The sequence below is a fragment of the Tinamus guttatus genome, unplaced genomic scaffold (assembly GCF_059628265.1).
Source record: "Tinamus guttatus ecotype Peru unplaced genomic scaffold, ASM5962826v1 Tinamus_guttatus_pri_ptg000099l, whole genome shotgun sequence".
Taxonomy (NCBI): Eukaryota; Metazoa; Chordata; class Aves; order Tinamiformes; family Tinamidae; genus Tinamus; species Tinamus guttatus.
In genome coordinates this window covers 247,595-261,179 of record NW_028288633.1, presented here as the reverse complement: position 1 = coordinate 261,179, position 13,585 = coordinate 247,595, and the positions used below count along the sequence as shown (strand labels likewise).

Here is a 13,585-nt window from a genome sequence, read left to right as displayed (position 1 = left end):
GGATTGAAGGAGTCAATAAGATTGGGCTATCCTGCATACTGAAAATGTCTCTCAGAAACACAGCCTAGTTTTTATGTAGCCATTTGACCTTTAAAATAGACATTAATCCTAGACGGCTCAAAAACCACTCTAACCTTCCCTGCTCATGTTTCCCACACTTAATAATTGTAAAACATCCTGACTAAGAAAGCTTGTTATGACAGTGTGGCAACATACGAATGAGACAAATATTTATCAATGTGCTGTCATGAAAAAGAAATGAGGAAAATAAATAAATTAAAAAAAAACCACTTAATCACTCATATTCACTTCAGTTGTTATGGGAAATTCTTATGTGGCTTTACTTACTCTAATCTGCATGTAGTCTAATATTAGTGTTTTATGCATTTATTCGCACTGCATTTTTTCTCCATTTCATTAGCTTTAGAACATGTGCCTGTCCCATTTCTATGAAAATAAAATTTAACTCCTCTTAAGCTGTTTATAACATGTAAAAGAAGGAATGCCAAGACAGAGATGATTCCTCAAGTTAGTTACAATCTGAAAGCAAAAAGACAAATCCCTCAGATATGGGCAATGAAACTCCTTGTTTTCCTCTTTTTCCTGTACATCTACTGCCTTTCACTTCTCTAAGTAGAAGGTCTTCCCTGTTCCAGAGTGAGGCTCTGTTGGGGGCAGCAGACGCAAGTGTGAAACCCAGGCTGAAGCCTGCACTTCAAGTGGGGGGCAGGACTTTAAATTTCTATTTTCAGGAAAGCCACACTTGTTGGGTTTTATTATTATTTTTTACTCTGTTGCAAATATAATTTTGGGGGAATGTTAAACACCTATTTGCTCATAAGCCTCCAAAGAAGCCTCAGGTGTTCCACGTGCAACTTCAAGATCTTTTGGGCTCACCCCAGTACAGCTCTGGGGCTCCAAATCCATTTGCAGGCTCTGAACTGAACCTTTTCTCTACAGAACAGCCTGGAAACACGATGGTGACAGAGACATATGTCCCTACAAATGGGTCTAGACAATTCCCCAGAACAATTCCCCTGCCACCTGGAACTGCTCCATTTCAGCAGTGCTGGCAAGAGGCATCCCTGGTTCCTCCTTTGTCACCACGCAGGAGGGACCCTTTGCCAGGTGGGAGGATGGGGCTGCTTGCAGGCTGGGCTGGTGCCTTGCTTGGTAGGAGCAGGGATAGCATCTGTAATTAGGTACTGCACGGAGCAACTGGGACCGATGTGGAAAGGTTCACACATGACTGTGCTGCTTGCAGAGGGAATCTCAAAAATATCCCCAAAACCACATTGCTCTGATAATTTTAAGCATTCATGGATTTCAGACAACATACATAAGCAAGCTCTGTTTTATCGGTTATTTAAAAATGGCCTGACCACAAAACTTGCACGTTAAAACAAGGGCCTTTTGCTGTTGGAATAAAGCTGGGAATTAAAATGGGAAAACTATGGGGAATTTACACCACACTACAACTTCACGCATAAGTTCAAGAAAAATAATCAGTATCTCTTAAATATTCTACTTGCATAACTGACAGCATTTAGCTCTGTGTGGCAGAGACACTGCAATTAATAACTGCAGTGTTTCCACTGCAGTGAGCAGCTTACACCCCTTCCCTCACACCCCTGCTTGCAAGATACGTCTCTGTACTTACTTTTGTTTTTTAGGGATCTTGATATTCTCCGGTTTGTTTTTTTTGGTTATCTCTTTTCCGTTCTTCAACCACTTGAATCTGAGCGCAGGGTAGTCTGAAGTGGTCTCACACCTTAGTACTAGCTTCTGACCCACAGCAGCCTCTTGGTTTTTCATTTCCTTCAGTTTGGGAGGCACTGCTAAAGAAATAAAAGAACATGCAGGTTATTAAACCATCCTGCGTACGAAAAACAAATGAAGCCTGCCAAATGAAGCAGATTTAAGGTAAGCCACAGAGAGCAAAATCACAACCAGACCAGCAAAGCTTCCTACAACATAACACAACAGATAGGAGTCAATCGTGTGTTATAAATGCAATTAATGCACATAGGAGGATTTAAAGAGAAGCCGATTTGACTGTTTGGGGTCTTCCTACATGAACCTCGTGTGAGAGGTCTGCAAGCCAAATGCAGTCTCACAGTGAGCTCAAGTGAGGCTTCTGTACTTGGTATGAAGTTTTATAAAAACTTAATAGATGGTGTGTGCCTGGGCACTAGACAGAGTGCTGGGGCAGGCAGATGCAGCAGGTAATGCAGGAGGGAAAGGGAGGGAGTCGTGCTGTGTTATTTATTCCAACTGTTCCGAGCCACTGGCTCTCCAAAGGCTCCAGGTGCAACCGAGGTGATGGAGAGCTAAAAGCATAAATAACCCCCCAGAAGCTTCTCTAACCTGAGGACAAGTCTCTTGCTCCAGACAAACATTATAATACACATTATTCACCAAGCTCAAAACTCATCTTGCCCACCACCTTTTCCTGAGGCAGGAGACAGGCTTGCAAGCCCCTCGAGGGAATCAATGTCAGTTGAGGGTATTTTGGATCCAGAAGAGAACACTGCATCGAAAATGCCCAGCCAGCATTCCACACGTGCTGAAGAGGCTCTAGCTGATGCATCTCAATTTCTATAACTTTACAGCAATGGTGTTTCTTGTGTAGGTAAATCTGACATTGTTTAGGACTTTCCCAAATAAAGAAGACCCTAATACTCCACAACCAGTGCAGGTTTCTGAGCAAAAGCTTCACCATGAAATGTCATCACTCTGTGAGACTCTGTGTTACCTCATGCATTAGCTTTAAGCCAGGATCTATCCTGCTCCAGTAATGAGGTAAAAAAACTAGTTTAACCCTATATCTGCTAAGGCTCAGATTAACACATTTACTGCCCCACTGGAAAGGGCTGAAGAGGGAAGCACTGTCAGCTACAACCTACATCCCACGATGGGGAAACCTTAAACACATTGGATTATGTTTTGATATTTGTTGCTTGTGCTTTTTTTGGAGACTTGCAGGCATCCTCTGCCCTTCGTAACTATTCCAATCAGGTAGAAAATCAGCAACATCACCACAGCCTTAATTTTGAGAAATATATATAAAAGAATATGTCAGAAGAACTGGATAAAGAGTGGTAGGCACTTTCCTAGTAAAAACAGGAGTGCTGCCTGCTCCACACGTGAGACAACCTTTCCGTTCCCAGCATAGGGAAGTGCAGGGATTCAGGGAAGGCTTGATGTCCTGGGAAACTGATCCCGCTGGGAATAACATAAATACTGTGTGGCTGGGAAAACAGGGTCTGTGAGAAAGACTGAAAGAAGGGTGGTTGCTGTGCCACCAGAGGAAAACCAGGTGGGGACAAGGCAAGAAAATAGCCTAAAAAAAAAAAAAAAAAAAGAAAAGATTAAGTGGGAGGTAAAGGCTTTTTCTGCGTCCCCCCATTGGCTAGGACAAAAAGTAACAGGCAGGAAGTCTTAGACTGGACATCAGCAATATATCTGACCAAGAGAGCAGCATATGCAGGAATCGCTTGTCTGGGGAGGATGTGGAATTAATTTCCATTAGTGGAGATTTTAGTTGGTGGTAGTGGACTGCCTTCAGGCACATGAGATAAGTGCTTGGAACTTTCATGGTCAGGAAGAAATTTCCCTCAAATTCTGTTCTTATATTTTGCTTTCCATCTTTTTTTCCCCCATTTCATAATGTAAGAGATTCTAATTCATCCTTCAAATGCGATCAAAACATGTATTTTTTTTGCTTCGAAACAACTCTTTTCAGTTTTCTAAAAGCATATATACTCGTAGTGTTTGTGTGCATAGGTATATATATAGGTACCCACACATCTACAGAAGTACACATGTATAAATATTCAGACATTTACTCAAAAAGGATGAGAGAATTTTTGAAAAATGTAATCTCGAAAATTTCCAGCAAAATAATTGGCATTAATTAAGAGATCTGGTGGGGTTTGTGCTGACAGTTTCAGTCTGTCAATTGTGCATTAAGGTTATGTCTCCTGTTACCAAATGAGAAAAGCAGCTACAGAGGTACAAAATACAAAGGTAATATTTCTTATTTTAATATATCTCACTTGTAGTATTCGTGTTCCATGTCTTCGCTAGATTAAGGGAACAAATATAATTGCAGGGCTCAACATTTTTGTCTTTAAAACTTCAGCTGGTTATTGATTTTTCTGTCAACACATCAGTGTGAAACTGGGAATGAGAGGGAAATGCCATTTTCTTCCCGAACTTTACTTTAATTCAATATTATCTGCTCAAAATGACTTGCAGAATTTTTCCTCCATCAGGACTGTCAATGAAAAAAAAAAGTGTGAAATTAATATGCTCAACTCTTGCCATAATTCAGGAGTTACCAGGAAACATAAAAGAGGATTCAATCAATGGCAGTGACCCTCACTATTTCACAGTAACTTGCTGTCCAAGCATGCAGGGTCTCCAGGGAAAGCAATAAAAGCTGCTCACAGACATGTCAGAAAAGAGATTCTTAGATTCGTTTTTTCTTTTTTTTTTCTTTCTTTTTTTTTCCTCCTTTCATTCACACTATGTTTGTTTCCTTTCAGCTACGCTTTTGCAAAAGCTAATCAGACCTGCCAGGCATATGAGAAAGCTCGTGCTGATAAAACCATAGCTTGGGTGTTTGGGCTGAAATTGGCTACGGCTTCCATTGCTACAAGAGATAGCTGACTTTTATCACAATCTGTGACGATTTCTCCGGTTCTGGTAAGGCATGACCTTGTCTGAGGGAAGAAAGTGATTTTAAAGCAGGCACAGATCTTTATCGGTAAGGATAACTGAGCACAGATGCCCCCCTTGTTTTCTATGCCTCCCAACTGGCTCCTAGGGCATCTCATGCCAGCTTGGCTCCTCTCCATCCATTTCTCCCACCCCTGCCAAATGCTCAGGGAAAGGCTTGCTCTTGCAGGGAAGAACGAGAGAGATAGGGTAAGGAAAATCCTAAAATGCATGGCAGTTAGTAGACCATGGGTGACAGAACAACTTGGTTGACATGGATGCTCAACGTGGACGTCTTGCAGCATTTCCCGCTCTTTGGATTTTGAGCATTGCCGCAGGGCCTTCGCGCGTGCCATCGCTCAAAGAGTGACAAATTCCAGAGAGCAAAGAAAATAAGCACATCCTGAAGGAAAACACTGGAAACTAACCGTGGAAACACCCCCGGTGTGGCGATGCTGGAAGGAAAGGCGCATGGGGATCTACGCGATATACATTCTTTGCAGTGGAAATATGCCGAAACTCTGGCAGGGCCTCCCAATGGAGAAGTCCATTAGTGCACGGAAAGGCACGATGTTTAACCCCGAGCTTTTCACACTCCCTGGCCAGGACCTCTCTCAGTGACCCATGGACCTTCACTGACTTGATGGCCCTTCTAAGAAAGCAACATGGGTGATAACAGGGGAGAGGGTTGTGAAAGGCCTTAAAAAGCAGTGAAGTAGTTGTGTCAGCAAAAGACCCAACTGCAGGAAGCCTGGGAAAAGGATTTAACCAATGAGAGCATGCAAACTCCTAGACCTTTGCTTACTAAGGCAGCCGAAATAGCTGTAATTCTCTAGCTTTTTTTTTCTCTCTCTTTTGGCAATGTATGCCTACTGGATGTATAACATCATCACACTCAAGGAATACACGTTTCCATATTCACTCTGCAAAAGACATGCTGATAATATATGACTGAAGATAACTTCTTATTTCTTGGAGAGTTTGGCAAGGCACAGCTATCTCCTCACCCTCAGTGTTTGATTGTACAGTTAATCTGCATGGAAGCTCAACACATTGAACAAATTAAACAGGAAATCTGCAAAATATTATCGCACAACCGCACACTTGCAGCTGAAATTCCATGAAGTTTTGTTTTTTTATTTGTTTTTCCTAGGAGGGCACAAAGCCTTTAAAGCATCTGAACTCGGAAACATGTTAAGCCTTGTTGCCAATATGCAGGTGTGCATAGCTTGGTGTGCAAAATTGTGATCGACAGTTTGGTGAATGACTATGGAAGCTGCAGGAATAATATCCATTGTATTGGCCTTGAATTTGTTTTACATATATATATATATATATATATATATATATTTGTAGCATAGTGCTCCATGCAGGAAAGTAATACACAACAAATTACATTATTTCCCAAAAGCCTTCTTCCCTGGAGTATGAGACTGTAATCAAGCTTAGATTTATCATCAGCATGCCAGATTTTTAAAGCCCTTGGTATAAACTCTATAAGCTATTTTTGAAATAATTTTGCTCCTGTTTAGGAAGTTAAAGAAAAGCACAATTTTTGTGGTTTTGTTTTGTTTTTAATCCTCCTATTATTATCTCAGGTGACATTTGGATTCTGAGCTTTCAAAACCTAGCTATTTCATTCCCACATGCTAAGTCTCTGTATCTATATGATAAAACACCGTAGGTGATGATAGAACATAATCCTGCACAAGTAAGCTCTCCATAATACCAGAATAACTAAATAGAAGTGCAGAAATTGCAAAATTCAGCAAGTTTTTTATCTGCTTTAATAGAAATTGCCATTGCTCAACTCTCTTGAAAATATGGTAAATATGGCCAAACATGCTTCAGCTTCTGCATCTTGGTACAATTCGAACAGTCATGGCTGTGAAGAGTAGTAAAAGAGGGAGAAAAAAAAAAGCAGAACCAACCTTTGTCTCAGCATTGCTTACAAAACCAAGATCCACATAATCTTAGTCTTCTTAGTGATGTTACAAGGAAATTTTTGCAGAAATTTTAGTTATTGTAGGTCAACAGAAGGGAAATCATATGAATGGCTTGTACCCAGAAACAGACCAAGAAACAGACCAAAAGACGGGGTGGTGGGTAGCACTCCAGCCACATGCCTTTTTGGACCAGGATAGGAACAAGTAAGTGCCACCATAAGCCAGAGTAACGCCTTCCAAAATCTAGTTGCAAAAGCAACTGCAATTCTTGATTCCGTGACCAGGATTTGCTCTTCCCAGCTGTGGAGAGGTGGGCTCTAAACTCACCGAGTTTACAGGTTTAGGTATGATGGTGCTGGATTCTCACTCCATCCTTTCAACGCAATGGCACACTCAGCAGACCCAAAGAGCTTTGCCTAAACTACTAGTTTATTTTGGGTGAAAAGCTATGAAGTACATGGTATTTGATGCTAGCATTCGTAGATAATTATCTCTAGCCATGAAGCTGCTTTCTGAAATTGTGTTAATCTCCCTTTTGTTAGTATCCCAGAAAACCTTGCGAAGAAGAGTTTTACAGGTCATCTCATAACACTGCCTTGTGAGGGCAACATTTTCAACAGGTCGCTGAAAAGGGAAAATTGGAGAAAGTAAATGGAGAAGATCTCCCTATTCCTCTCCACTCATCGTAAATAAAAGGTATGTCCAGCAGAACCAGGAAAAGGATGGCAATGACAAGCCAGCATGTCCAGAAGCAGAATCATGCCCACGAGGGAGAGGCTGAGAGTGCCCATTTACTCCATGTAACAAGATAATTCCAAGCTGTCAAGCCTTGTGGAGTCACTCTAAGTATCAGTTTCAGAGCTTAGACCTCCTCAGAGACAGGAAACCGAAATCAAAGACAGCAAAATGTAGGTTGCACAGTAGAAACTGGGTGTGAGCAAGCATCTAGCCTAAAGATTATAATTTAAAGGTCAACACTTAATTTATTTACTGATGATCATGTCTACAGGAACACACAGCTTGATTGCATTAAACCTTCTCAGGTTCAAAATGCTGCGGTGACTCCAGCTAGCTACTTCCCTGACAAACGCTGATGATCCTGTTAGACACTGTCAATACAAAAACCTGATCATACAGGCTTGAAAATGCAGGGACAGCGTAAAATAAATATACTTGATATCCAATAAGCAATGTAGGGACAACTGCTCATCAAGTCGATACAAAACCCCGCAGGACTGTATTTTACATGCCTAAGTGCATAAAGGTATACTCCAGAATCTTTATTTCAGCACTAAAATGAAAACAATCCAATGCTCAGGAATGCTAGGCAGGCATAAATACCACAGACTTCAAAGGGACTTACAAGTATGCAATGATTTTTTTTAAAATGAAGCCACTTTTGATTTAGGATCTGAATTTCAGCAGTGCACATTAGAAAACTTTATTTTGAATTGTATGCACTGAAGTAAGACGTCATGAGAGAAGGTGGCTTGCTGCAATGCATTTGGCTATCTCTCATCTAGTCTCCAGCATAAGTATTTTCAACACTAATCCATATCTTTTAACTTCCACTAGGTCATCAACAGAGACTAGCACAGATAGACTAAGATCAAAGGCCTTGATGACATTATTAATTTGTCTGGATCTCAGACTAGGATTTACAGCTAAATTTGGAAAATTCCTGAGCTGAGAGGCATGCCAAATTTAAACTTTAGTTTAGAATGTGATGTACCCTTGCTTGTGAGGTGTTACCAAAGATGGTGCCAAAAAAACCCCAAAAAAGGACAAGAAAGGAAAAAAGATCAACACAATGATTTGTGATGCCACCTTCCCTCTGGCATCATTTCATGCATTCTGCTCCACAGCAGTAAATTGCTGATGAAAATCCAATTCCTATGTAACTCTCTTTGTTTGTTTTTGTAAAACTTATTTGGTAGCCTTCCTACAGCCTTATTCTTACCTTAATCTTCCTACAGACTTAATCTTTCAGTGTCAGGAATACAAAATGCTGCAGCCATTCCCCTTTGTCTTGCACATTTTCTATTCTCTCTCATACTCCTGTACTTGTCACCACCAGCGGACGCAGTCTTCCCTGTGCTGAAATTTGAAATCCCATTTGCATTTGCTAAATTTCATAAATTTTGTTTCCACTTCCTCTGCACTCATCTGCCTCCCCCATCCTCTCAGCATTTCTCCATCATGCTCTTTCCCATTAGATCTTTCCAGCATGGCTAGAACATTCATGAACAAATAAATGAATCATTGCTTTCCCTTAAACAACACCGTGAAAACAGCTCTTTTTTTCCCCTCTTCTCTCATGCTTCTCCTGGCTTCTCAGAATATTCTGATTCTGCAATAGTTCCGCTCCACAGACAAAAGCCTGCCAAGCGTCCATCAGTAAATTGCCTGCTGTGGGTTCATCCAAGGCAGGCCCTGGTACTCCTCAAAACCTGCCTCACTGACCCCCTTGCATCCGTGAAGGCCTTGAGAGAAAAAAAACCAACCCAGCATCTATCACAGACAGACTGTGAGGAGACTTTTATGTGTCTGGGCAGGCATCTTCCTAACTGAACCTGCCAAGCTGTTCCTACCCTCAGGTAGCGCTTAGCCTTCTATTCCTAAAAACATCTATCTATCTGCCACATCAGAGTGCAATACAGAATTAAAATGGTTTCAGACAAATTGTAGCCAAAAGCTTGACATAAATTTCCCAAGTATTTAAAATAGTTCTCCATTTTGAAGAGGAAACCCAGAAAGACCTACAGTGCACAGTCCTTTTAACCAATGATCATGCATAACACAGAGGGAACAGGCTGTGCTAAGACAGATGAAATTCATTGGAAAAAGAGAGTCAGATGAGTATGGACAGACTGTGGGTCACAGCCACCACCAACAGTGATATCTGAGTGAGCTAAGTTCATGGACCTGTGACATGACATGGACACTGGAACTAATAACTACTGGTACTAATAACACAGAAAGACTCAAAATGGTCTTTACCAAAACAACTGCCACCCTACAAAAGTCCCATTCTTCTTCCCTCACAGCCCTCAGACAGGTCACCAAACCTATAGTTCAGGAACAGAGGAAATTACTCCTTTTTCAGAAGTCCAGAGAAACCAGTATCTGCCACCTGTCAATGGGAGGATTTAACTTGGTATTCAATTTAAGACTTAAATTCTCAGGAAACTTTTGCTTGGGAGTAAGATAATCATGAAGATGGTTTAGTTGAACAAATGTATAGAGGTACAGCAATGACAACAGACTCACAGGTACTTGAAGAAAAGGATGTAGAATAATTGTAAGTAGGCAATATATGAACAAATGTAACATGAGAGTGCACATATTTCTTTTATATGGCAAATTTCCTCTATTTTCTATTAACAAGAATGGCACAGAAAGCCAGAAGTTTCTGAAAATGGCAAGATGCATTGCGTCATACTCTTGGCAATTTAGCAGACTTGTATTTAGCAGACTTATGCAAGTTACTTCAGTTACTTACAGAAGATCAGTGAAAGACATATGTTAAATAACAAAAGGCATAATACTGAATATGCTTATTTATCTCCTGCAATCAGCAAGGAGACACCTTGTAAAAAATGAAAGCATACTTAGGTATCTGGAGAAAGTGGAGTGGTATCTGGAGTGGTTGAGTTTGGAAGGGACCTGTAGAGATGATCTAGTCCAACCTCCCCTGCTCCAGCAGGGACACCCAGAGCACGTGGCACAGGGTGGCATCCAGGCGGGTTTGGAAGATCTCCAGAGAAGGAGACCCCACAACCTCTCTGGGCAGCCTGTGCCAGTGTTTTTTATAACTGTGTGTGATTAACCCATGTAATAAATTGCTATAACATGCAGAAGCAAATAACTTAGGAGAATTCAAGCACTGGCTTTATTACTGACATTGGTATGTCCTATTACAGCAGTGTTTGGAAACGCTCTTAATGCAAAGAGCTTCCTATCTAGGTGCCATACAAACCCAAATCAAAAAAAGTAGCTTGAAACTCATGTAAATAATACTCAAATTCTGCATGCCCTATTGAAAGTCTTTAAGAAACATCAGCCTTTGCAATTCAACAATTTGCTGCTTGTACCTGGGAATAGTTCCTTCCTGTAGGTATCTCAGGTTATGCTTACACTAACATTAGGAATGTGACAGGCAGGACTAGAAATACCTTGCAGGAGTTAAACAAGATTTAACCTCCAAGCATACACATTCTGGAAAGACACATGCAGATTCACAGAGGTGACCCCACTCATTCTCCTGCCTCCTCCCCAGCACCACAACTGCATCCAGTACTGCATGCGGAGTCCCCAACAGAAGCTTCCAGTGGCCATCCTTGAGAAACTTCTCATGTTGACAACAAGTTGTTTTTAAAAAGTATGAATAATGGCATCTGATTAATAGTTTACCAGATTTCTGGACATTTTCAGACACTGCTGGCAGTTTTAATGGGTTTAGTCATCTGCTAATGTTCCTCCCCACAAAGAAGCACTCATCTGCGCTGAAATTTTGAAGTGGGAAGGTATAAAATCTGAACTGAAGCCTAAGTCTGATGGCTTTCTTGACACGAACGAAACAAAAGGTAAAATGCAGAGATCAATTTTGAGAAAAGAAGATTAATTTAAGCATCAAAAGAAAGAAGTTGCCATTGCATTACAGACTGCATAAAATATTCACAGCTATGTGAAGAACTTCCAAGCTTTCAAGACATTGATTTGCTAATGCACGAGTTGAACTTAACACTATGGATTTTGTCTCCCCATTCACCAGGTTCTTTCCCTCTTTCTCCTTGAAATACTTTGTGGTCAAGTCTCCTAGCAATACTTCCTTGCTGGGATTTACCTGTGTGTTCATCAGAGGACCTATGCCTATAAGAGCACCCATGTGCCCAGGGACTACTCAGAAAACCTGTGGGAAGTAGGGGCAGCCCTTCCGTTGGCAAGAATCCCTGCCCAGACTTTGATAGGATCATCTTGGTGAGGTCCTTCTGGATTATTTTCTTCTGGTGACAGGCACAGATGACAGTGGTAATACATGTAATATTACCTTTCGGACAACTGAGGTTACCATCACTAAGGTTCTTTAGCAAAATCTTTCTATTTTAACCTGGGGGTACGCAAGCAGTTTAGTCAATGCATTTCAAAGATGTCTGAGTCATTTTAGGGATTAGGGGTCTGGATATGTCTGGGCATTGTACACGAATTACTCAAACTCAGCTCAGCAAAAAATCTAAGCATAGCACTTGCCACAGTGTACTTAGGCAGTACGCAGAAAGAATCTCATATACACCCTTCAGAACAATCTATTTCTGACATATGCTGAACTTCACATTTAGACTATGTAGCTATGGGAAAATGAAGAAAAAAACTGCATACCTGTTTAAATATGTGCATAGTTAATCTTCAAATAATTTTTTTAAAAAACGAATTCTTAAGAGTAAAAGTTGCTAAATACCTGCAATCAAAATACAGCTCTCAAGAAAAGCTAATTAGAAGCATCTCCCCTGGTTAAATTATTATACAAGATTAGGTTTCTTTTTAAAGGTCAATACCCAAAAATCCATAACCACATGATCAGTAAAGCATGCAGAAATATACCACGCTCCAGCTTTCATTGGAAGAGGTGCAGAAAGACTTTATGCAACTCTGAAATGGTCTCTGGACTGAAGTCAAAGTCAAACAATTACAGAGGAAAAATTACGAAGCTTTTAAAAAATGTATTCCTGGTCAACTGAGCACCATGCAAACCAGGAAACTTGCATGAAAGTAACAGGTCATGCAGGACAGGGATCAGCACCCAAATACAAGAAAGAGTGAAATAACAGGTCTCAAGGAGGACATATAGTTCAATCTGGAGGTCCCAGTCCGTATCTATCAAGCTCATCCTGGCAGGTGCTTATGTAACCTTTTGTCAAAATTCCTCAAAGGTCTTAAAATCTATGATTATGTCAAAAAGAATATAACATGCATTAAATAAATCCTACCAGTTGGTAATTATTTAACATCTTAACTATTATTCCCTTTAAAATGTGTCCACCGGTATGTCTTCTCAGGAAGGAATTATGGTTTTTAAATGCAGGAAGGTGTTATTCCTCACATAGGAGCTACATATAGACCTTCTAGATCTGCTCAAGATTATGAACCCTAGAAAGTAATGTGCATAATTTACCAAATCTTATGCCCTAGTCTAGAGTCTGCATCAATAGAAAAGTACCATAAATTCTAGCTAAAAATACCACATATAAATTTTCAACTGGCTGCCAGTTAAAAAAATAAAGTTGTGGTAAAAGAAATCAAAGTTCATTCCCTGACTTTTTTTTTTTAAAGTTAGAAATGTTTCTTGGGTGTCACATTTTCGGGTGAAGTCACAGCCTGAAAACTGATTCTGTGAGGTGTGCATGTATCTAGGGCTTTACTTGTGCTACAATAAGACCCAAAGGCACAACACAGTATTAAGGCAGACCTCTGGCCATGTGAAAACAAAATCTTTTGTCATTGATTCTGTATAGCCATCTTTTCAGCCTAGAAGACTAGGAAATGTGCTACAACCTTTATAATGAGAGAAAAATAAAGCACAGAGCCCTATATCTCCAAATTTCTAGAAACCTAAATAAAATTTAAGTCATTTTTATTTAATCCAATGGAAAGCCTCAGTGTGAACACACTTAAATCATTTAAAGCTGATGTATGATTAAATGCACAATAAAATCAATTCCTTAACAAATTAAGTTGAATCAATAAACTCAGTATTAAATTAGTCCTAACATGTCCTCCTAGAGGCAATGCTCTCTCTACTTCAATTGATTTGATTCAAGAAACTTGACTTTAATGACAGCAACTTTGTGTGTTATCACCCATACATGTAAGTATGTGGCCATCATTCAAGCTATAAAGACATTAATGTGATTCTAAAC

The 13,585-nt window shown here is 40.3% G+C and overlaps 1 protein-coding gene across 7 annotated transcripts in view; it reads right to left on the bottom strand.

The window, feature by feature from the left end:
• NRG1 (neuregulin 1) overlaps positions 1–13,585 on the bottom strand; it is a 271,321-nt gene that overhangs the window by 135,299 nt on the left and 122,437 nt on the right. For all 7 annotated transcript variants that reach the window (XM_088520830.1, XM_088520825.1, XM_088520823.1 and 4 more), the window contains exon 2: positions 1,661–1,838. In XM_088520830.1, coding sequence (XP_088376956.1) covers positions 1,661–1,815 — 155 coding nt within the window. In that variant the 5' untranslated portion in view covers positions 1,816–1,838. The remainder of the gene's footprint in view (positions 1–1,660; positions 1,839–13,585) is intronic.